The 22,610-nt window shown below is 52.5% G+C and overlaps 8 protein-coding genes across 8 annotated transcripts; 2 read left to right on the top strand and 6 right to left on the bottom strand.

Moving 5' to 3' along the window:
• Positions 1 to 290: 290 nt before the first annotated feature.
• BO82DRAFT_358952 (putative 2-haloalkanoic acid dehalogenase) lies at positions 291 to 1,121 on the bottom strand (the record flags this gene model as incomplete). The annotated part of the gene is made up of 1 exon (XM_025636436.1): positions 291 to 1,121. The coding sequence occupies exon 1, from the start codon at positions 1,032 to 1,034 to the stop codon at positions 294 to 296; it is 741 nt and encodes a 246-aa protein (XP_025486824.1). The 5' UTR covers positions 1,035 to 1,121.
• A 446-nt stretch (positions 1,122 to 1,567) lies between these two features.
• Positions 1,568 to 3,267, bottom strand: BO82DRAFT_346639 (aromatic amino acid and leucine permease; the record flags this gene model as incomplete). Its single annotated transcript, XM_025633764.1, has 1 exon — positions 1,568 to 3,267. One exon carries the CDS (start codon positions 3,265 to 3,267, stop codon positions 1,633 to 1,635), a length of 1,635 nt encoding a protein of 544 aa, XP_025486823.1. The 3' UTR covers positions 1,568 to 1,632.
• Positions 3,268 to 3,725: 458 nt separating this feature from the next.
• Positions 3,726 to 5,356, top strand: BO82DRAFT_346637 (NAD(P)/FAD-dependent oxidoreductase). Its single transcript, XM_025633763.1, has 2 exons — positions 3,726 to 4,285; positions 4,355 to 5,356. The coding sequence occupies exons 1-2, from the start codon at positions 3,749 to 3,751 to the stop codon at positions 5,204 to 5,206; spliced, it is 1,389 nt and encodes a 462-aa protein (XP_025486822.1). The 5' UTR covers positions 3,726 to 3,748; the 3' UTR covers positions 5,207 to 5,356.
• Positions 5,357 to 5,435: 79 nt separating this feature from the next.
• On the bottom strand, positions 5,436 to 7,482 carry BO82DRAFT_346633 (flavin-containing monooxygenase; the record flags this gene model as incomplete). Its single annotated transcript, XM_025633762.1, has 4 exons — positions 5,436 to 6,737; positions 6,792 to 7,041; positions 7,108 to 7,118; positions 7,189 to 7,482. The coding sequence occupies 4 exons, from the start codon at positions 7,480 to 7,482 to the stop codon at positions 5,436 to 5,438; spliced, it is 1,857 nt and encodes a 618-aa protein (XP_025486821.1).
• Positions 7,483 to 8,504: 1,022 nt separating this feature from the next.
• Positions 8,505 to 10,509, bottom strand: BO82DRAFT_201753 (putative FAD binding monooxygenase). Its single transcript, XM_025630612.1, has 2 exons — positions 10,447 to 10,509; positions 8,505 to 10,373 (listed from the first exon to the last, which is right to left on the bottom strand). The coding sequence occupies exon 2, from the start codon at positions 10,129 to 10,131 to the stop codon at positions 8,827 to 8,829; it is 1,305 nt and encodes a 434-aa protein (XP_025486820.1). The 5' UTR covers positions 10,132 to 10,373; positions 10,447 to 10,509; the 3' UTR covers positions 8,505 to 8,826.
• A 682-nt stretch (positions 10,510 to 11,191) lies between these two features.
• Positions 11,192 to 12,407, bottom strand: BO82DRAFT_358950 (uncharacterized protein). Its single transcript, XM_025636435.1, has one exon. The coding sequence runs from the start codon at positions 12,279 to 12,281 to the stop codon at positions 11,577 to 11,579; it is 705 nt and encodes a 234-aa protein (XP_025486819.1). The 5' UTR covers positions 12,282 to 12,407; the 3' UTR covers positions 11,192 to 11,576.
• Positions 12,408 to 13,978: 1,571 nt separating this feature from the next.
• On the top strand, positions 13,979 to 19,866 carry BO82DRAFT_436479 (ankyrin repeat protein). Its single transcript, XM_025641119.1, has 6 exons — positions 13,979 to 15,004; positions 15,056 to 15,295; positions 15,351 to 15,672; positions 15,726 to 17,394; positions 17,456 to 18,474; positions 18,530 to 19,866. The coding sequence occupies exons 1-6, from the start codon at positions 14,075 to 14,077 to the stop codon at positions 19,552 to 19,554; spliced, it is 5,205 nt and encodes a 1,734-aa protein (XP_025486818.1). The 5' UTR covers positions 13,979 to 14,074; the 3' UTR covers positions 19,555 to 19,866.
• Positions 19,867 to 20,778: 912 nt separating this feature from the next.
• On the bottom strand, positions 20,779 to 22,610 carry BO82DRAFT_321377 (putative 2-heptaprenyl-1,4-naphthoquinone methyltransferase). The gene is made up of 5 exons (XM_025632735.1): positions 22,367 to 22,610; positions 22,258 to 22,320; positions 21,572 to 22,192; positions 21,232 to 21,513; positions 20,779 to 21,175 (listed from the first exon to the last, which is right to left on the bottom strand). Exons 1-5 carry the CDS (start codon positions 22,577 to 22,579, stop codon positions 20,999 to 21,001), a joined length of 1,356 nt encoding a protein of 451 aa, XP_025486817.1. The 5' UTR covers positions 22,580 to 22,610; the 3' UTR covers positions 20,779 to 20,998.

Genomic DNA, 22,610 nt, shown 5'->3' with positions numbered 1-22,610 from the left:
TATACGGTCGAAAATTGTCAGACCCCTGGATTATGTCATTGCTTTCCTAGTCACGTGGATGTTATCTGCCGCAGATCACCACGGGCGCTACACCGCCAGGCGGGATCAACAAGCCTTATCGGGCCTCGAGCAGTCTCATATCATAACAAACCCAGTGATTGAATATACCGATAGCTAGTATCGTCGAACTCTGCGTAATCTCCCTTGCAAGCGCACAAAACAACACAAGCTTTATAAACTCTAAAATCTATGAACCCCTACACCCAACCCTCCCCGACCAACAACTAGACCCCTTACTCAGCCCTCCCCTCCGTCGCCCGAACAATCCCTTCCGCCATCCCGACCAGATCATCCGCCGTAACATCCAACCCAGCCTCAAAGACGCGATAGCACGGCTCCCCCTCGTAGACCGTACAGTATGCGCCGCGGAAACCGGCCTTGGTCGCCGCCGCGACATCCCACAGATGCGCCGCCGCGAACCACGGCTTGTCTTCCCCCTCAGCATACCCCAACGCCTCCAGCGCCGGCCGATACGCCTTGAGCGCCGGCTTCGCCACGCCGGCCGTATCGCAGCTCAGAAAGTTCTCGGCGGGCATGTCGACCCCGCCGCGCAGGAAGTACCCGCGCACGCGCTGCGTGTCCCCCGTCGTGAGGCACCACACGGTAAAACCCGCGGCGCGGAGCGTGGCGAAGCACTTGGCGAGGCCGGGACGGAGGGCGAGCGCGCTGTACCCCTCGACGCAGGCGTCGCGCTGGGCCGCGGTGGCGAAGGCCGTCGGGTTGGCGACGCCGATCATGAAGAGCGTTTGGTAGAAGAGCTCCGTGAGCACCAGCTTGTAGGGCTTGTAGCTCTCCGAGATCGACAAGAAGGTGAACTGCAGCTCCGCGTTGGTCATCCACGTGAAGCCCAAGGTTTGGGCCGTGAGGTTGTGGGCGGCCAGTTGCGGGCCGAGGGTTTGTTGGATGGTCTCGTAGAAGGCGCTGAAAGAGACGCAGGTGCCGACTACGTCGAAGACGACGTTTTTGCTGGTCATTTTTGCGTGGTGGTGTGGTGGTATGTGGGTGGGCTGGGGAAGATTGGAAGTGAAGCTGTTCGGTGGTGGCGGTGATGGTCGAGGAGGGGGGAACTTCAAGAGGGGTACAGATGAGGTCGGAGTTGCTTTTCGGTCTTATCGCGAGCCGATACCGGGCCAACGGCCGTGCGGGGAAATCTAGTCGCGCATGATAGACGGCCGGGCAATCTGTCGCATGCAGCTAGTTTGCTTAGGGAGCGTTAGTCGACATGGCCCCCACGGTCGTATATTGACCCCGATATGAGATATGGGGTGGGTGGATATGCGGAGCACTCGATAATCTTGATAAGCTCAGGGGTAATCGATGGCTTATCTTGTATTGTCTATGCTTGACACATTTGGTGCTAGATAACACTTCTTCTATTACTGCTACTTCAGTATTGCCCTTTTCGGCAATCAAGAGGAGAAAGTAAATGGTACAGTGGCGAGGCACGGCAGGTCCAGTTATCACAGAAATAATACAAGATTGATTATGACAGTTATGCAAACAAACACGCCAGATAAGTCGCTAGATTACAGACATGCTATACTCGATCAAATCACACCAAAGCAAGTGGCATCATCCCCAGAGAAAGTTCAACCGCCTGAGCCCGCGCTTCGGTTCCGGCTCAGGATCGGGGTTGGCTTGGTAACGCTCGATGAACGGCCGAATGGGCACATCCTCCAACCCGATGATCTTGCTCTTGGCCCAAAACTTGTAGCCGAAATACAGGGCAAAGATAATGGGGACATTCAAGTATGAAGAAATGAATGTCTCCGTGGACCACTGACGGTGGATGAAGGTCTGATACCCACCAGTCAGGAATAGGACGCTGAAAAGTCCCAGCGCGAACCAGGTACCCCATGGTTGAAAAGGGGCAGCCCAGGGCAGCTCTTTGTGTCGATCAATGCCCTGTTTCTTGCATGCATAGAGAAAGCGCAGGTACACAATGCAGATACATCCCCAATTGACCAGGGTGGAAATCGATACGATATCCTGTAGCCAGGTGAAGACGGTACTAGCCGAACTCGACAGCGTCATGTAGCCCAACGCCATGAAGACTCCCAGAATTGTCACAGCCACGTACGGAATGCCGAAACGATTGATGCGCTTGAAGCACTGGGGTGCGTGACCTTCGGCTGCCATCGCATACATGATGCGCGAACCGCCCAGCATGTTCGAGTTGCCGGCGGACCAGGCGGAGGTAAGTACCACAGCATTGATAATGGATGGCACGACTTTGATTCCGGCGTTCCGAGCTGCGATAACGAACGGGGACTCAGAAGCAGTTCCCGAGGACCCCAGAAGATTGGGATCGTCGGAAGGAACGACAAGCCCGATCATGAAGATGGTCAAGACGTAGAAGAGTAGGATCCGGACAAAGATGCGACGAGCGGCCATAGGGATGGCATGACGGGGAGAACGTGTTTCCGCAGCTGCGACGGTGATATTTTCAATTCCACTGTAGGAGTACAGAGCACTGTTCAGTGCTGTCCAGAAACCCAGGAAACGTCCCAGGGAGCCTCCAATGCCAAGGTATTGCACAAACGGGCCCGGGTCGCGCCAATAGCGAAATCCAATGCTGGTCCGATTGGGGCCTCCACCACAGGTGATCACCAGCGCCATGAGATTGATGCCAATGACCAGCATGATCTTGAGGATGGAGAAGCCGAATTCAAGCTCGCCATAGACGCGCACGAACACCAAGGCCGTGAGCAACATGAGAAGACCAAATACGGTGATCCAGACAGCATTGTTGATGGTGGTCCAGAATTCGATGACCACGGCGGCCGCAACAATCTCGGATGGAATGGAGACAAGATAGGAATAGACTTGGTTCCACCCATTGGCGAAGGAGAGGGCTGGGTCCACGAACAACTCAGCATAGCGAATGACTCCACCCTGGAGCGGAACGAGACTGCCCATCTCTCCCACCGCCGCCACCACACTGAACACCGCCCCACCGATAATCGTGTATGCCAGAAAAGCTCCCAGCGGCCCTGCATGGGCAATTGCCCGTCCGGAACTCAAAAACAACCCAGTGCCTATCGTCCCGGCCAGGGCAATCATCTGAATGTGACGCTGGTGCAGCCCCTGATGAAAATCACGGGCTTCATCGAGGTGGCCGGGCGCGGTGGCCTCAAGGTCCCCATCATACTTTTCGTTGGTCTGTTGGTAAGGCGGCTTCTTCTCCGAGGGGGCGGAAACATCCATGGCGACAGAAGATTGCGTGAGAGGAATGGAGGCCATGATTCACAGAAACGAGAGAGCAAGAGTGGCGCCATTTTGTATTGTGCACATGGATGCCCAATACCCCGCATTGCAAATCGAAGTTCTCTTGTTGGTCCATCAACATGAAGCTAGCTAGCATGGTGAGGATCGACTATCCGTGACCGCTGTTGTTGTGGTTTGTGTTTGCTAGGAGCTTATCGGATGATTAGAACCGGCTCCAATTACCTATTCGGGACGGCCCGCCGTCTGTGTGTGCGTGCGTGAGAAGGAGCGACCAGCGACCGATAAGATAATCGACGCGATAAGCCCACCTGCCCACCAAGCAATACATACGATAAACGATACAACGATAAGCCTCGGCTGTTATCGCCGACTCCTTAAAAAGGATGCACGGGGCGCGCGATAACCTTCACCACCACAACTCTACACCCATCGATCTACACCCCCAAGCTTTCTCCTAAACATGACAACTTCCACTTGCTTTCCAGGCCCCAATCCAGGGGAGTGTTTCTGGCAGAATCAACCCCATGAAATACACAACTTCCGGTCCACCGAACAACTACCCGAGCAGTCGGAGGTGGTGATCATTGGCGCCGGGTACGCTGGCACGAGCACCGCGTACCACTTGCTTCGCGACCATGGAGACGCCATCAAATCAATCACCATTCTGGAAGCGCGAGGGGCCTGCTCCGGCGCGACTGGCCGCAATGGAGGACACCTTCGTCCGGACTTCTACGGCCACATTCCGACGTACATCGATCGCGCGGGCGTCCGCGCGGGCGCAGAGATCGCGGAGTTCGAGATCTCCCACCTCCACGCGATGAAGAAGTTGATTGAGGAGGAGCAGATTGACTGCGATTTCACTCTGACGCGCTCCATCGACGTCTGGTGCAACGAGGAGGCGGCCCAGAAGGCCAAAGAGGTGTATGATCGCATGAAGTCGCTGGATCTGGATTATATGAATGACGTGGTCTTTTACACCGGCAAGGATGTCGAGGGGGTGAGTGCCTCCAACCAAAAGCTCTCCCCATCCCTCAACTCAAGCAGACGTACTAATCACCCAGCGCAGATTTGCGGGGTCAAGGGCGCCAAAGCCTGCGCCTCGTTCACCGCGGGAACGATGTGGCCATACAAATTCATCCTCCACCTCCTCAAATCGGCTCTAGCGTCGGGCAAGGTGAACCTGCAGACGTTTACCCCAGCCCAGTCCATCACCCCCGCACCCCACGGCGGCTTCACCGTCCAGACCCCGCGCGGCAGCCTGCACGCCGCCACCGTCATCCACGCCAACAACGCCTACGTCGCAGGCCTGCTGCCAGAATACGCCAAGAACATCGTCCCGTGCAAGGGGATCTGCTGCCGCATCACCGTGCCCGCGGGCACGACCGCCCCGCTTCTGAACAACTCCTACATCAACCGCACCGAGGACAACACCCTCTCCTACCTGATCCCCCGTGCCGATGGGAGCATCGTCGTCGGCGGGGCCTCGTCCAAGTTCCGGCCCTTCAAGGAGCAATGGTACAACAACGTCGACGACAGCGAGCTCATCGACGCCGCCAAGGACTACTACGACGGCTACATGCAACGCACGTACCGGGGGTGGGAGAACACCGGGGCGAAAGTCGACCAGATATGGACAGGCGTCATGGGGTACTCGTATGATTCCAACCCGCATATCGGTGCCGTGCCCGGCAAGGAGGGCCAGTTCATTCTGGCCGGGTTCAATGGCCACGGCATGCCGGTCATCTGGCGCTCGGCGCAGGAGTTGGCCCGGATGGTGGTGCAGAAGATTTCCTTCGAGGACACGTGCATGCCCCGGCTGTTCAAGACGTCTCAGTTCCGCATCGATCGCGCGATGAACGGGTCGGAGGACGATGGGGATATTCTCGGGACGGGCAACTTTCCTTCCACCAAGCCTTGATTGCCCGGAAGGTAGCCTGACAACGGCATGTGTACATATATTGAGTGTCTTGAAGATGATACAACGAGTGACGGCTGTTTCGTTATTACACTTGCTCGCGACTGTGGCGATTTGGTCTAGCATGTAGATCGGCTGTAATCTAGCATTTATAAATCATTCCATCCAAAACAAATAATCTAGTCACTGACATTCTAGTCAATCAGATAGGAAACAGCATTCTACCTAGTCGCTAGACATCCCACCACCCTTCCAAGTAAGATCTCAAATCAATATGGTCCGGCTGTTTCAGGTGAGGTGTCAAGTCCGCATCAGGCTGCATCTCTCGTGTTGTCCACCCGTTGCCCAGGAAGGCGAATCTGTTCCCGCTCGGGTTCGTATACGTATACTCCCAGTCCTCCCACCGCGGATCCCGCCGAACAAAGTTTGCCAGACTGGCACTTCCTGGAAAAAGGCCATGGACGAACCCATTCGGCCGTCCCCCGTTCATCCACGACCGACAGTTTGCCTTCCCCGGCGTCGAGTCATCGTTTCCTGTCCACACCGTCCGTGGGAAGAACGCATGGCAATATTCGAAGAAATCATCCGCCGCGGCTTTGGCCGGCACAAACGTGCGGATCCCCTGGCCGCGGACCTTGCGAATCATCTTCGCGATATAGGTGATCTGGTTCTCCACGCAGTTGGGGATTGTCCCGCTGGGACCGACCACGTGGGCCCCGCCTAACCAGAGCGCATTGGGGAACCCGGGCGTCGCTGTCCCGAGGTACGTGTACGGGAACCCGTAAATCCCGTCCGATGCCCAGGCTTCGCAGAGATCCACCCCGAAGGCCACGACTGGGAATGGCGGCACAAGATCGGAGTTGGCGCCCGTCGCGCAGATTACGACATCCGCGGGCCTTTCCACCCCGTCCACCGTCTGGATCCCATCCCGCGTCAGGCGGTCGATTCCCGAGCGAATGAGCTCCACATTCGGCTGGATCAACGCTTCCAGATACCCCGGTCCCGGGGTGGGACGACGACAGCAAGGCGGGAAGTCCGGGATCAGGTCGCTGAGGAGGGCCTCGTTGTGCTCGACGCGTGCCAGCATCGAGGTCGTCCACATCTGCCGCAGGAAGTCGTTCTCAGGCGAGCCCAGGAAGCAGGTGGCGAACCCGCGGAAGAACTCCGCCTCTTTCTCCTTGCGGTACTGCAGGTAGGTCTGCGGGTCGCGGAAGGACTCCAACTTGTCGGCTGCGAGAGACGCCCGTTGCCAGTCCCCGTCGACGTTGGGCGGATGGACGATCCAGGTGCGGCTACGGGCGTAGTGATCGATTTTACAGGCGATGGGTTGGATTTCGGGTAGAATTTGAATGCCTGATGCACCGTTACCGATGAGAGCGATTTGTTTACCTTCGAGCGGGACACTGTGGTCCCAGTTGGATGAGTGGAATATGGCGCCTTGGAATTGACCTATGCCTTTGAAATTGGGGATGCGCCACGTGTTGAAGTACCCGATGGCGGTGATGAAGATGTCGAAGGTCTCTTCATATATCTTCTCTCTTGTTAGCAGGAGTTAATTTAGATTATCGGATCAGGTACGGGTCGTCACCTTGTTGTCTCGAAGATCTTGGATGGTGACTTTCCATTTGGCTTCGTCCAGCTGCCATTCCGCTCGGAGGACTTTGCGCTGCAGACGCAAGTACTTGTACACATCGAACCGACGGGCAAGGCCCTGCCAGTACTCGCGAATCTCTGGTCCTTGTGCGAACTCCTCTTTCCACTGAGTATTCGGCGCGAAGCCGGACTGGTAGACGTGGGCGGGCACATCACACCGCACACCAGGGTAGGTATTCTCGAACCTGTACAACAGAGAAGTGAAAATGGAAACGATAGAAATAGAAGTTGTAATAGCGGTGGCAACATACCATGCACCGCCCTAGACGCCCATGTTAGGATTAGTTGCTCTCACACAAATCCAACGAAAAGATGGCAGAGGGGCCGCCTACGACGTCAGCATTCTTCTCCAGGATGGTCAGATCAATCCCTGGCACTTTGGCAGGGAGTAAGATCCCTGCTGTGATCCCCGATAGTCCGGCCCCGACAATTCCCACGCGAATCCCACGTGGCCGGTCACCGGGATGATCCTCGATGCAGAATCTCGGTCGTGTTGTCACAGCCTCAGCAGGGGTGGTTTCTTTGTCCACGACCACGGGCTTTGCTTTCTCGGGGATTGAAGGCTTGCAACATCCCTGCTGGCGGATAGGAAGCTCGCGAGCTCTGAATTCTACAATTTCGGTCATCGTTGCGTGATTGATGTAGCTCCTGTTGTTGAGATTGAATATCCCGTGTTCTGTGTTGGAGGACGCGCTCTGGACGGTGAGGTCTTTCTGTATTTTATTTGATTTCTCTTAAACTTCCCTGTGAGCAAATAAGTTTCAGGGCATTGGCTAGGGAAGAACTGTGGGGTGGGAGAATAATAGGCATGCGAGTGCACACAATAGTCGAGGTGTATTGTTTCTGGATCGGCTCTATTGTTCTCTGGTACGCGCCCGTTACATTACACTCAGATTTCGCTTACCAGATTTAGGCCCGGATCTACCACGCCTGCGCTTTCTTTATCTCTTTGAAGGTTGTAAGTACACGTGGCTGTGCTCGTTGCTTTCATCCATCATGAGTTCATATTTAAGGTTGTCTTGAGGTGAGTCGGGTATGCACGTTGCGCGTCGCGGCGGTTCTGTGTACAGTACACTAAACTTAAGATACAAATTTGCAATACCAACCCTTCACAGACTGTATATGAGTTTGTTTAACTGCAGTGCAGGGATTCTCTTTAAGCAGGCAGTTCGAGAATCTGCTCGGTTTCCGAAAGCTGAAATCGCCATGTGTCGAAACACCTGGACTTCGAAGGATAAATATGGCGTAACTCAACGACCGCTGCGGCGCCACGACCTACATGAAAGAATATCTTACCGGAGCATCATCGATCCTTCGCACCTGTAAAGTCGGGCTTTGTCTTTTGTGCCAAATGAGATGGAATTTGAAGCACTAGTCTCTGCTGGGTAGGGTCTTCCAGGAATGAGGTCAAATCATTCTGTCCACAGGTTGTTTCCACTCATCCGGGTCCCTTTGTCACACGATGGACAGACTAGGTAGCCAACTCAAGCAGGTGTATCCCATCCGAACAACTGATCTCGGCCCATCGCCCTCGCTGGCTTCACGTCTAAGCTTTAGCCCGAAGAATCTAGACAAATGCCATGAAAAAATTGACAGTAAAGCTGCTCTAAACCATCAGGTCGCTTCAGGCAGGCACCTTCATATTAGTTAAAATGGAATGTAAAATATACGGTCGGATCTCAGATGGTGCCTCTGAGAGACGCTCTTTCCAGGTTATGGGTTGAACAGCTACCACAGCGTAGCCCACTGAATTGTGGCTTCTGTAGTTGTTCACTCAGTCATGACGCTCAGAAGATGCGCTTAGTGGACCCTTTTATGCACATATCCATTACTTAGGCCTTGGGAGGTGCAGAGTTAGCTAGACTTCAATTAATCCTAATGTGGTTGGCAAAGAGACTGATATATAGTCTATTCTTCGTGGAGTTGAGATGTTTGGACATTAGGCATTAGGCAGCGTGGTAAAGAGAAAGCTATGAAACTTCGAGCTGGATATCGTGCAAAAAACAATCAAATCGCTCGGGTTTACCTGAGGCCTCAGCCACAGCCACATATGTGTCGGGCCGGATCAGATATGCTGCATTGCGTGCCAATCCTGCTTGCCTATGCTCAGAGGACCAACCAAAGCAGTGCAACGGAATGTTTCTCAGCTGGCACCATTTCGCCAGCTCAGTCGAAGGCTCGCCGTACAAATGGACTTGCCAAGTGATTTCCTTGAGAGATTCATAGTTGTCGTCTTCACCTACTGACACCCATGGTAGCCGATCTCCACCCTTGACAGCACCGGCAGACCCGGCAGACAGTAGGCTGTGTTGATACTGTATTTTGAGCTGCGACAGGCCAAAGAATATTCGTCGACGAACAAACCCAAACTTGACGGCAAGCTTCACGACGAACGGAATGAGGTAGCTGCGCATGAAATTGGCCAGCCAGCCTCTGGCGGCCAGTTTGTTGAAGGCCGAATCAGTCGTCTCGACGAGAGTCAGCGCAAAGGCTCGTCGCTCCGACTCGTAGGTATCTAACAGGGATGCATCCGCCTTTCGCTGCAACACTGTAGCCAGCTTCCAAGCGAGATTGATCGCATCACCAATGCCTGTGTTCATCCCCTGTCCTCCGACTGGACTATGAATGTGGGCAGCGTCCCCAACGAGAAACGCGCGACCGCTCCGGAACTTGTCGGCCACGCGGTGATGAACTCGATACGCTGTGAACCAGTTCACCTTGTCAATTTCCATCATCTGGCGCATAGCTGGTGTGGCGAGGGCCAGGTCCTCGAAATTAACCTTTGAAATGTCCTCCTTGGCTTGGATGTGAGCTAGCTGCTTCCCATCCACATTGCCTATCAGTCGGGCATGTCGCTTTGAGTCATAGGCAAGAGTGAGGAAGGTGACATCGCCGTCGAGTTGGAGGTGTCCTTCGCCGTTGATGGCAGGCCCTTGGCCCTCGATATCGGCGACAAAGAATATTTGACCATACGTCTCGCCGGTGAACTTTATCCCTGCCGTGTGCCTGACCGCGGAATGAGCGCCATCGCACCCGATGATGTACGTGGCTTCCCACTTCTGGAGGTCATCTGCTACTTCGCTCGACTCCAGCGAAGGATTCCGTGTTCTCGCGTCCCTGAACCGCGCCACCACCCCGCCATCGTTCTCCGCGAAATCCACCAACTCCATGTTCCGTTCCACCTCCACCCCGAAGTCTTTCAATCGCTCTTCCAGCATTTTCTCTTGCGCATCCTGAGGAACGATCAAGATATACGGATACGGCGTCAACCCCATTCCGAAGTGACCGAAGGGGATGCGAAACCGATGCACCCCCTGTGTCCAAATGTTCGTTGCCCCTAGCGGATGGCCCAGTGCCACCAGCCGATCTCCGAGGTCCAATTGTCGATACAGCTCGAGAGTCCGAGCATGGACTGCCAGCGCGCGGGAGGTTGTGGCGGTGCGTTCCGTTCGGTCGGTGATGCGGACCTTGATGCCTTGGCGCGAAAGCCACAGAGCCGTGACCAGGCCGGTGGGACCTGCGCCAACGATGAGGACTTCAGTTTCGTGCATTTTCTGCCTTGCTTGTCTGTTCAAATGAGGTGTTCATACCAAATGGAAAGTCGATGACTCTTTATACCAGTGCGCATTGCTTGGCGAAAACAGCAAGGCTCACCCATCACCTGACTGGAAAGAGTCACAAGCGGTCGGAGAGACCAGGAGGCTCGGCTCTCGGCTTTCCGTTGGAACCGATGGGGCGGGAAATGTGGGCCTCGCAAGGCCGGCCACCGCTGGCGGGCCCCGTACTCCAGATCCATGATCATTAAGGCCGATCATAAGGTCGCTCAGCTGGATATATTGTAGCTCTCAGCATTTGTGAACAGGAAGTAGGCTTGTAGTTAGCGTTCATGCTGAAACCGTCATACATATCGTATATCTGAGGCTGGATAGGTCGAGTATCCACGGCTGTCCACCACCACTTAGCTAAACCGAACCTTAGTTCCAATATTTATACAATAGCCATTTCGGCTATCTTCCTGGGTGTAGGATGAATCGTCTGAAAGTCGATTTCCCTTCTTCTTCAAAATGTATATTTGGAGCGATAAGATATCTATACCTAGTGGGCTTCGCCGGTAATTGTCACACTGAATAATGATTGTAAGTAACTTCAGGATATGCTTGGCATACACTTTGGTGTGGAAAAACGCGGTGGAAAAACGCGGTGGAAAAATGCGGCTGTGCGGAGGGTGCATGGTCGGACAGTAGGAGACGGCGCGGACTTCAAGGCCTTCCTCCGACGGCTCCACTACAAGGCTGAGCAGACCCGCCCGCACAATCTTGTCATTGACCAACTCCCTCAGCGAATGAGTCCCCCAGATGACCAGTCATTGAATGGCCTATGGCTTCAATTTGATTTTGGGGGCATGCTACTTCCAGCATAGCTTGCAGCTCCCTTCGCGGAACTGAGAATCATGACCAGTCCGATTCCACGGTCCGGTTTCTGACCGTCAACATCATCAAAGTCGACTCCGAGGCTTATGACTTAATGGCAAGTCCGGAGGCACCACAGAACCTCCTGTCGTCGCTCTTTCCTCCCAAAACACTTCAATTTTAGCCCAATAACGATCAGAATGATCTCTCACCAAGGCGCAGTGTGGGCTATCTGGAAAAGCAATCTGTTTCACTGTACAACACTTCTTCAAGTCGGCAGCCGCCTCTCTCTGGTGCGACTCCACATCCTCCTATCGAACCATTTGATCCGCTGTTGCATACAAATACAGCCTGGGAGCCGTCTTTTTTAAAACTGCTGGGTCATTCAATTGCCGTCGCAGGCCCCGAATCGAGCTCATCCATTCCGTCTGCTGGAGTCCAGTAATAACACCAATCACCGGATAAAGCAGTACTCTGCCGACCGCTTGCGCCAGCACTGAGCGCGGCGGTAAAGAGTGCGCTGCGGCCTGGTACGCGCGCCCGAAGGAGGTATCACCCGGACAGCAATCAAAGATGATCCCGCCCAGGTATCTCCCTAATTCGAGTGGTGGATGACCTCTCGTATCCTCTATCTGGAGAGAGAGGGCTAATTGGATGGCGGTATTGCATCCGCCATGAGAGAATATATGCAGGAGGATGGAATAGCTGTCATTATGGTCGCCGCTGCTGTTGAACCACCGCAAAACATCCCGGGCCGGGGCCAACCGCGCGTGCAGGACGCTGAAAGGGAGTAGACCGATCTCTAGGATGCGCGTCGTGATCAGAAGAATCGCAGAGGTCGGATACAAGTTCTGATAGCCTGAGATATATTTCTGGATCCGCGGAGGCGTGGCGTCTCCCAGCCGAGTACAGAGGGTGATCAGGGCGGGGCCACTGCTTGTTAGCTCGGGAAACTGGCAGAAGTAGATGTTTTCGCCAATAGGCTGTAGAGGGTGGAATTGGACTTCCTGAAGCATGGATTATTTGTTCTTTGTGCACCTAGCAATATCTTTGCGATGTAGAAATGCGGACTATAGAACGAGTCTCTGTCGGTGGAAGAAGAAAATGGATAGTGGAGAAAAGAAACAAAGGAAAGAGGTGTGGTGAGCAGTGAACTGCAGCAAAAGTTAAGTTACCCGCAGCTAACTTACTGCTTGGCTAGTTAGCCCCGTCAAACAGGCTTAGTGCTTACAGCATGATGAACGCCTTGGTAATAGAGGCCTAACAGTTTTGGTCTCTGCAGGAACTATACAAGGGATGCAGTTAGCAAAGATTCCTTTTCAAGAATCAGAATATCACCTCGTAAGACATGCTTTATGATCGGATAGTACTCACTATGATACCTTCGGCACTTTCGCATTGTGAACTACTAGTACTGGTACTCCCTAGAGTGTTTACTAGACCAAGCAAGTAGATGATAATGTTAATTAATTGGTAGCGGGTCTTGCCGGAACAGATCTCTATTATCTTTACACGAAACCCAGTGCAGTTTTCACAGTAATTTCAATTCGGTACGGATCAGAACGCGAGACCTGTAAAACTGCGTATGTCTACGCAAGCTAGCAACAGTAGCATGTCTATCAATTCATCTTCGCCAAGCTGTGTTATCTATCAACTTTCCAAGCCAAACTTATATTCAGTGCAACCTGCATACATATTAGTCCATTTGAAATAACCCTGGATAGGTTTAGCGAGGGTGATACATGGTCGATCAGGCCGAGATCGGATGCATTAAGCACGAGGAGACCTAGGTAGGGGCCTTGGTGGGTGTATCTATACTTGCAGAAAGTATGAAGGTCCTTGGACACAATCAGACAACCCTCCGAGGATTCTGCAGTATCTAGCCACAAGCCTAAGATCTCGTATTCGCCCCCCGGTGGCTGGAGATGGTTGGAGCCACCTCTACTTACCGTAGATGACAAACCAGCTTTCTTGTACTATGCCCGGGTGCCTTCGCAACGTAAATGTGGGCCAGTGGCAACATTTTATGACCGCCTTGATTTACCTCTTTTGCTTCCCCTATAGGTATGATCTGAAGCTCTTTCACGAATGCCAATCATGAGTTGCGATGAAACCGGCAGATCTGAGATTATCTAACCCAGTTCCACTTCTACGTTCTCAAGGCACGTTACCGAGTACATAGTAATTCGTAGTGCGCGGTAGAGTACCTACTAAGTACAGTACACATGTACGCGACATACATGTGTATGTAGTCCAGGCCCGAAGAGGTGGCGCAAATGTTCATGTAGATCACTCCGCAAATCTTTGTTAATGAGATCCGGACGAGGTGATCTGATTTGCACTCACACCGGATCCAGTTTAATCGATCGGCAGCTGGTATTGAAGGCTGAATCAAGTTATGACGTCACAGTCTACTCAGCGTCGCGTTTGCGCCATGAGCCATGACTGGCTGCCCTAGTCCCTAATGCCTCAGGCATATTTCGAGCTTCTGCCTAGACTAAGCGCAACGAGGTGTCGGTGCCTGGATCTTGTGCCAGAGCGGTGAACATTTCTGCCTACAGGCACTGAAGTGAAGCCTGTACTAGCCCGCTTTAGGAATGTAGTCTGTCCGATCAATGATGGATCTTCTGGACTTTTATAACACGGCAAGACACCCCCACCTCGATGTTGATCATTGAAAATTACATCTTTCTTCCATCCCGCCTGGTTGAAAGTCTCCTTCCTTTAGACTTAAGTCTTCAACTCGCTTCCCTTGAAGACATACCAACTCCTTTCACATCGTCACTTCTCTGCTTCGCTTGCCACCAATATGGCGACTATGTTTACACTTCCTTCTCTACCTGTGAAGCACCAGAATCTCCCCAGTTGGGTCCAAAGCCAGCCCCTTGCCTCGGTACATGACCTTGTGCAACCGTACAATCAATATGACGCGGTGGTACGGAAGTTGTTCGCCCAGGAGCCGTCTCATCCCCTTCTAAGAGATCCACATTTGAACGTCGTTCCACTGTACGACGAGAATGGCATAGCCAATATCCACGTCCGGGCACGTCAGCTTGACTCGGAAACCCCGCGAGAGAAAGAGAAGTATATTCTACCATTGAAAGAGCAAGACCGCCGATCCAATGGTTCTCCAGCGGTGGTTCCGAAGTTGGAAGAATTCCAAAGGAACTTCACCATCTTTTCCGAGGGCGCGTTGAGTGATTTCGACTGGTCGAATGTGGTAGTCGCAGGAAGTGCGGTTGTGACTTGCTTACTTCCCGTGCCAGAAAAATACAATGACTCGAAGCGTTCGCTGCGCAAATTTTACCATGAGAAGATAGCCCCCGCATCCGATGTTGATCTCTTCTTGTATGGGCTGAATGAGCAACAGGCCCTGGAGAAAATTAAGCAGATCGAAGACCGGATCAAGAACACCATTCTCTACGAGGCGACAACGGTGAGAACCAAGAACACAATCACAATCGTCTCCCAGCATCCGACCCGCCACATTCAAATTGTCCTGCGCATCTACAACTCAGTAGCGGAGATTTTAACTGGATTCGATGTGGACTGTTCTTGCGCCGCCTTTGACGGCAAGCAAGTCTATGTCTCGCCTCGTGCTTTGGCTTCATATATCACACAGATTAACACTATTGATCTGACAAGGCGCTCTCCCTCGTATGAAAATCGCCTTTCCAAATACTCTCGTCGTGGATTCGAAGTCTTCTGGCCAGAGCTAGACAGATCACAAGTCGATCCAGTAAGTAGGCCCTTGCAACCTTCTTATCTCTAAGCTAAAGACCTTGGACAGACTATATTCGAGCGAAGCTTCACAAGGGTAGTTGGCTTGGCCCGCTTGTTGGTTTTAGAGAGACTACCTAAGCAAACTGACCGAGACTTCTACATTGAACAAAGACGAGAGGAGCGTGGTCGGCCGGCACCCAAAAGCAGGTCATGGCGGAAGGGCGTGCGTGGTGATCTCAAGAGCGACTGGGATGATGAAGTTGCGGAGTGGGAGAACGAAGACCATATCTCTTCATATGAAACATTCGTACGTCTTCTTATTCGTTCTACAACGGGCTGACCTGCTGATATTCTAGCATTAGAGACTTCCATATGGGCCCAGATACAACGCTAAGAGAATTGAGCGACTTATTTACGCACAGGACCTGTTACTCAACGCGGAATGGAACAAGAAAAAAGAAAGACAGGTTCACCTTCACAGACATCCTGCTTTCTTTGGGAATGTGGAGGATGTTATCCAAGATTGTTGTGGTTGTTGTCCCATACCAATGTCGCCTGAGGACTGTGAGATCGCGGAAAAGGAAAGCAAGATTTATGTTTCGGGAGACGTTTCCTTTATCAAGGACGATCCTGGACGCCAAGAGATCGGAAGTTTTAATCCGACTACAGAGACCGAGTGGACTGGTAAGCGCACGCAAGTCTCCTTATCACAAGGCCTGCACTAACGATTGACACAGATATGGCCTATCTGGGACACACAGAAGTACTTTGCCAGGCGATCGTTGACTGCGACTTGGAAAAGGTGCGGGGATGTGTCTCAACGGACACCCTAAGTATGAACAGTCGCGATTGCACGGGCCGGACACCGCTGCATTTAGCTTGCATGTCCTCAACACCGGCAATTGTACAATGCCTCGTCGATCATGGCGCAAGGCTGGTGTCTCGCCTGGCGGATGGCCGATCTGCCCTGCACCTAGCTGCTGCACGAGGGTCGGTGGATATGGTCCGTATTTTACTTACGAAAAGTGACCAAAATGAAGGCGAAGCAGATAGCCTTAAGGCAAATGAGGAGAATGATCCTAGTCCCGCTGAGGAGGCACAGTCTTTTACTACCGGGTCATTTGTGAAGGTGGACAAGAATGTTGAGACGGACATTGACGACCCTCTCCCGATTGAAGACGCAGAAGATGAGCCTGATGTTTACGACATAAATGCCGCATCCTGGGATAGTCGTACAACTGCACTTCATCTGGCCATTCTCAACGGCCATGCTGATGTGGCCCACGAGCTCGTGTCATCTTTCGGAGCAGACGTGCTTTTGCCGGTGAAACTGGTGCATGATTACGACAACAGTCCCAAAGCCGCTATCTTGAACCTGGTTCTGACACTGAATCTACTTCCCACTGAGGCAGCCACGATGACCGAAGCACTTCTGAAGCTGGGCGCATCACCCACACAGGCTGATATGGACAATACCACCCCTTTGACTTACGTCGTTGCCTCTTGGTACAACAACCTTCTGGACGTCTTTATGAGCTACAGCGCCCCCGCAACGCGGAAAGCAATTAACTACTTCACATGCAGAGGTTCTTCTTGGTATCCCGAGATCTTGACGCCGCTCATTGCGTCAATCTCGTCAAGGAATCGTGAAGGGGCACAAAAGTTGTTGCAGGCCGGGGCAAGCCCATTCATTCAATTCGAACAGTTTGTGAAGCCTGGTCAAGGGGCTTACGAGCAGCTTCGAGACAGATCAAATGATCGGCTGAAGGAAATATTCCGACACCGACTGACGCAGCCTATCATGTTAGCAATCCAGCAGGATCTACCACTGCTTGCTCTCGAGCTCTTGGAACTTGGAGCTGACGTCAACACTCTCACACCCGAAGCCTATAGGGCTCAGGATGAAGATTACCAGTTGGGAAGCAATGGTGACGGAATGTCTTTGCTAGACTGCGTTCGGAATAAGCTCAAGGCGCTTCGTGCTTATCCGGAAGACGAGTCACAGCAGCGTTGCTGGCAGACATACAGCTTCGACAAAGACTATTTGTCTGATCTCACTGAGAATACATATCAACGGTGGTCGACCAAAAGCCTTGTGTGGGACGCCAAAAATCAGAATAGGGCAGGGAAACGTTTGGGCCGCAAGTCCAACAACCAGGGCCTGCAAGAGAATGGTCAAGCGGAGAAAGATCTAGCTGTTAAAACCCTTGTCTCTGATTTCGAGACCCTAGAAGCTGCTCTTATTAGCAAGGGAGGCAAGCCTCTCCACGAGCTATGCCCAGATCTTATCGAGTTCCGAGAAGAAAGTACAAAGGAACCGAAGAAGCTCAAGCCCTTCGAGCCCGAGCTCCAATTCCCCAATGTGCGCGATATGACTGACAAAAAGCAGGAAGCCTATGTCGAACTGTAAGTATTACACCTGCAGGGCTTATTATAGGTACATTCTAACTGTTTCTCAATCCCTCAGATTCCAAGCAGCTTGGGCTGGCGACCTGGACACCGTCAAGCGCCTTACCTTGACAGTTGGAGACGCAGAAAGCGACCATCTGCCACTGCAGATTGCTGCGCGCGATAGTCATGACTTCTCTCCATTCTCCATTGCTGCCATACGTGGCCATTATCAGCTGGCGAGGGTTATTCTCAAGATCGCTCAAGCCCAATTCAAGCCGAAAGAGTCTGACGTCCATGAACAATATGAGTTGGACCTAGATGACAGTGATTTGTTGCTCGACGAAAGTGACAGTATTGGTTTCCGCAAGAATGTGGTCTCTAGCAAGTTTACTACTGAGGACATAGGCGAGGCGGTAGAGCAAGTTGAGAGTGAAGTCTCCGCCTATGAAATGTTCAACTGGAACTGTCAAGGGGCTAGGTACCTTGCGGCCCAGACCGACAAAGATATGGACGCTTTGGAGACCGGCGACAAACTTTGTAAGGACACGTCTGATTGTCCCAACGGCCTTCTCGAGTATGCAATTTGGGTCAACAAAATTGAGCTGCTGCGTTTCCTCTTAAAATCCGGTCAGGAACTCACCGAAGCAAATGCTTCACCTGATAAAAGGGTCTATCGAGTATCATGTGATGCCTCACGATTAGCGATGCGAAAGGGGCATTTGACTTGTCTCGAAGAGCTTATTCGACACACGGGCGCCGACTTGCCTCTAGATGCTATGTTACAATCGTGCGAAGTTGATCCCACGGAGAAACCAATATTCTACCAAGGGCTGTCCATTCATGGCAAAAAGAGAGCGGATTGGGCGGCGGCTGGCAGAGGGATGACGAACTCATGGGCTGAAATGAACGATCATCCACTTCTTCTGGCCGCGATTGAAGGAAATTCGAAGAGTGTCGAGTGGTACCTGAGTCCACTGCCGGAAAGGCTCTACACAGAGTTCATTATGGAGCACCAGCACGACGCGAGATTAAAGGTGTTGGCTCAAGAGGGGGATAAAACGACTACAGCACTTACAAAATGGCTTTCATCAAAGAGTGAGTGCCGGGTAAAATTGCTTTCTAGACTTTTTTTAGCTGACACAGAAACCAGGTCAGTTTGTGCTACATTGCGCGGTGCTTGCAGATCTGTCAGAGGATTCAATCGCATTGGTTAAGTACCTGGTCCAGCGTGCTCCCGAGTATCTGGAAGTCAAGTCGGTGGATGGTCACACACCATTAGCATTGGCATTCTCCCTTCATCGACCAGAAATCGCCCAAATTCTTATCAACGCAGGGTCGGACCAGACCGTCCGCGACAAGAAGGGCAACAACCTCATTCATCTAGCGCTCTGTGACGCATGCAACCGCCCGCGATTAGCACCGGACAGCACTCAACAGCTCCTCCGTATGCTTGACCCTCGCCTCGCCTCTTCTCTGCTCACTGAGCGCTCCTCCGATGACCCAGGATCTCTCACCCCCTTTGCACGCTGGCTCCATTCTTCGAGCAATCAGCAGGGATGGGCGAGAGATAGCCAAGACGACAAAAATCCAGACTTCCAGGCTACTGCACGTTGCGTGTTGGATTTCTCAAGCCCAATCAGCCAAAGGTTTCTGGAGATGTTCGACGGTGCAGGAAATACACCAGTTCATGAAGCAGTCCGCTCTGGCTACCCTGAATTGCTGAGGCTATTGCTTGAGTATCGTCCTGACTTGCTGTTCCGTGAAAATGCTGTGGGAAGTACGCCTCTTGAGCTCGCAACCGACAGCTGGGTGACACACGTAACTTCGGCCTGCCCTCCAATAGAGAGAGGAGACCGAACTCGAGAGGGAGCTCAGAATCCCGAGATGACTTGTGTCCTTGAGCGTTCGACGGGGACCTTTGATCCGAACTACCGCGCGCCAGAACATCCGAAGAACGCCGTTTACAGAATTGCTCGTGAGTCAGCTGCTCGCCACCCAGCTAAGAGACGGTTGGTGAGTTTGAACGAGGCCACGGAGGTGACAAAGCGACTGGCGTTGCGAGGCGAGCAGGGGACGAGAGTTTCGAGTCAGGATCAAGATGAGTATGATGAGGTTACTTATTGGCACAAGAATGGAGGCCCAAAGCATTATGGGGCCTTCTACTATAATGATTGAGAGGCGGAGTGGTGGATGCGGGCATGGGCATTGGATGAGGAGGCCCACGGTTCAGAATCATGTTGTTCTTCATACGGTCCTTGTCATCGGGCTCGTGATCCGAGCATAAATGAATGAGCTTTTTCTATCTCTTCAGCTTCGAGGTGTCGATCTTGGCAAACATGATTACAACATATGTGTTATGTCTTCATCTCCTCGAAGCAGATCTTGTCAATGTGCTTTAGGTGCGCTCCCTAAGAGTCAGATCAAATTTGTGTCACAGGATGATGTCGTATAGCTAGCGCATCGTCAATTCCCTAAATAGCACGCAGCTCCTTCCCATTATACGTCCAGGGTGAGCCCGTCCTAGATATTCGCGGCGTTAGTCTGCCAGCTCGTTGTCAGCAATCTAGTTTTATTCCATGCTCTGTATAGTCGAGCACAACATCATATCAACCGCAGAGCATTATAAACTTGTGCAGTCTAATATTCTAATTCTAAATAGGACTGTGACCTTCAGGTCTATAGATACGGATGCACCTTTGTGTGTGCTTTTCACAGAGAGTCTTTTTTGGAGCAATGGCTGGATGTTCCCCGCCACAATGAATCTCTCTAGTGCGTATGCTTCGAACCCAGATGCTCCCTGTTTGTATGCGAAGCAGCGACGGAACCGTGGCGGATCGTTCTTGGCGTCGTTGACGGAGCGCAGAGAGAGCGGTAGGTAGGTCTTTGGGAGTATACACGAAAGAATGTGGGTGACTGCGATGGACAAGTATAAGGCAGAAGAAGCGATGCGCGAGGGCCAAGGGTAGATGGGCCTTTGGCCTGTATAGTAAGTGGCTCCACGAGGATAGGTCAAATCTCGGACATCGAGATGTTCGAAGACCGGAGAAGAGGGCACTAAGATATCCGGTTGGCGCGGGCTGGGCGAAGCTGGCACGAGCTTTATGAAACGGCTTCCGAGGTCGGGGCTTGTTGACTTCACTTTGAGTGCTTGACCTCTTCTGTGGGGAAGGTCGTTGTGGGAGACCTCAGGCAGCTCGGGGCAACGCTGGGAGTAATTTATGGGTTGCTTGGCGTCCTGTATCTGTAAAGAGTAAGGGGACTTGGTAGAAAGAGCTACAGCATCACGTGATGACAGTCTATGTGGTACCGCTACTGACGACCTGAATGCCTCAAAGTGTTACGCCTCACTTGGCAGTACTGGGAGCCGAATCGGCACTCTCTGTTATCGATTTCAGTCAGCAGCTTGCTACGATAATCCCGGTCTCAGACTGAGAGATGTAACTATTCACATGGTGACGTTGAAGCGACTTTGGCAAATTGAGAGAATTCGATAAGCAGAATTATCCTGCAACAGCGAGCGTCTTCGCCGATACTATGACGCACGCTCTCTGTGGAACAAGTCCTGTCCATTTTACCGAACCGGCGAACCCACCATGCTCAAGCTCCGACCTGTGGGTAGCTACTCGAAAATTTCATACTTGAAGTGGCTGCTGTCGAATCCCAAGTTTGGCTCCAGGACCTCATCAAACACCGGGATTGGGTCATTTATCGCAGGCTCAGGCGTTCGGACAGCGGTGATGACATGGTTCGTGAGCACACGCGAGCGGAAGCCTGCCTCGCAGTAGGTGAAATAATACTAGATTCCATCAATGGTCACGCCCACTGCAGCGCTGCGAGAGAATAGGTACTTACCACCCACACCCGTCGGAAAGCCTCAATCTCATTCTCGGTCGCTTCGGGGTGTCTGTCAATGTAATCCTTGCGGATGAGGTCCCAATTCTCAAGGAAGTTCTCTCGCCAAGTCACCAGGGTCTTGATATAGCTCGGCCCGATGCTTTGTAGAGAGTCAAGCTCTAACGTGCCATTCGACCCGGTATGCAACGCATTCAGGAACACATTCGTGGAACAAAGGTACCCGCCGGGGAAAATATATCGATCGGTGAAGGTGGTAATACCGGGCTTGTTATCATGCATCTGCCCATCCCTTCGCATCAGCTATACGTCGCAAAACAGTTTGAAGAGACACACTCACCATGTTGTTCGTCGTGATCGCCTGCATCACGAGAATACCTCCCTCAGGCTTCAGAAGCCGAGAGATCGTCCCGAAAAATCCATCCATGTATTTTTTCCCGACATGCTCTACCATCTCCACCGACACGATGCGGTCATACCCGCCTGCCGGCATTGGCGCATTTCGGTAATCACACAGCAGGATTGTGATCTTATCTTCTAGCCCGGCAGCCTTGATACGCTTCTCAGCCAGCGCCTTCTGCTCCGACGCAAGGGTGATGCCCGTCACGCGGCACCCGATCAGCCGGGCGGCCTCAATTGCCAGACTTCCCCAACCGCATCCGATGTCGAGAATGTGGTCCGTTGGGGCGATGCGGGCTTTCTGTAAGATGTTGTGTACGCTGCGGATCTGCGCAGCCTCGAGGGTCTCATGGGGATTGTTCGACCACCATCCGTTCGAGTAGTTCATGTCTGGGGAAAGGAGGGCGGCGAAGAGGGCATTGGAGGTATCATAGTGGAATGTCACGTTTGAGCGGGAGTGTGCGAGAGTGTTCGTTGGGGTAAAGAGTAGGTGGCGGAGGCGGGGAAGAAAACTGAGGAGACGGTTACCAAAGCCTAGCCTGGTACGGTTGCGGAGGTAAAGCTGGGTCTACGTTAGACACTAGCCTTGCTGCTGAGGGTATGGGAGACCTGGGTTGGGATTCTAACCTGGAACACATGACGGAGGTCGTCACATTCAAGCTCTTGGTAGATGTATGCTTCCGCGAAACCCTGGAAAAGGATTAGATCGTCCTGAGATGGTGAAAGATCATCTTACCAAATCAAAAGCCTGGCAGATGCGAACCCAAGCGTTATGATCCAAGATCACGATTTGTACACCTTTGTCCGCTGACTTGGGTCCGAAGACAACGGTTTCTGGCTCCTTGGCGTGACAGTTGATCACTACTGTCAACCGCTCTTGATGCTCAATGCTGGCCAAAGCCTGCAGAACAAATGATTGAGAGTATGACTGGATCAGGCCTTCGAACATCGTGGTGATTAAGAGCGAGTGAATTCTTTCT

Source organism: Aspergillus uvarum (assembly GCF_003184745.1).
Source record: "Aspergillus uvarum CBS 121591 unplaced genomic scaffold BO82scaffold_81, whole genome shotgun sequence".
NCBI classification, from domain to species: Eukaryota; Fungi; Ascomycota; class Eurotiomycetes; order Eurotiales; family Aspergillaceae; genus Aspergillus; species Aspergillus uvarum.
This window is presented reverse-complemented; position numbering and strand designations above follow the sequence as displayed.

What these genes read in the sequence shown, in the direction of transcription:
- BO82DRAFT_346637 (XM_025633763.1), top strand. Translation starts at nt 3,749, where the DNA reads ATGACAACTTCCACTTGCTTTCCAGGCCCCAATCCAGGGGAGTGTTTC. An exon ending in CCGGCAAGGATGTCGAGGGG is followed by an intron (nt 4,286 to 4,354) that starts GTGAGTGCCTCC and finishes CACCCAGCGCAG; the next exon opens with ATTTGCGGGGTCAAGGGCGC.
- BO82DRAFT_201753 (XM_025630612.1), bottom strand. Translation starts at nt 10,131, where the DNA reads ATGGGGTTGACGCCGTATCCGTATATCTTGATCGTTCCTCAGGATGCG.
- BO82DRAFT_358950 (XM_025636435.1), bottom strand. Translation starts at nt 12,281, where the DNA reads ATGCTTCAGGAAGTCCAATTCCACCCTCTACAGCCTATTGGCGAAAAC.
- BO82DRAFT_436479 (XM_025641119.1), top strand. Translation starts at nt 14,075, where the DNA reads ATGGCGACTATGTTTACACTTCCTTCTCTACCTGTGAAGCACCAGAAT. An exon ending in ACAGATCACAAGTCGATCCA is followed by an intron (nt 15,005 to 15,055) that starts GTAAGTAGGCCC and finishes GACCTTGGACAG; the next exon opens with ACTATATTCGAGCGAAGCTT. An exon ending in CAGGAAGCCTATGTCGAACT is followed by an intron (nt 17,395 to 17,455) that starts GTAAGTATTACA and finishes TCAATCCCTCAG; the next exon opens with ATTCCAAGCAGCTTGGGCTG.
- BO82DRAFT_321377 (XM_025632735.1), bottom strand. Translation starts at nt 22,579, where the DNA reads ATGTTCGAAGGCCTGATCCAGTCATACTCTCAATCATTTGTTCTGCAG. An exon ending in TCTGCCAGGCTTTTGATTTG is followed by an intron (nt 22,321 to 22,366) that starts GTAAGATGATCT and finishes ATCCTTTTCCAG; the next exon opens with GGTTTCGCGGAAGCATACAT. An exon ending in ACCTCCGTCATGTGTTCCAG is followed by an intron (nt 22,193 to 22,257) that starts GTTAGAATCCCA and finishes ACGTAGACCCAG; the next exon opens with CTTTACCTCCGCAACCGTAC.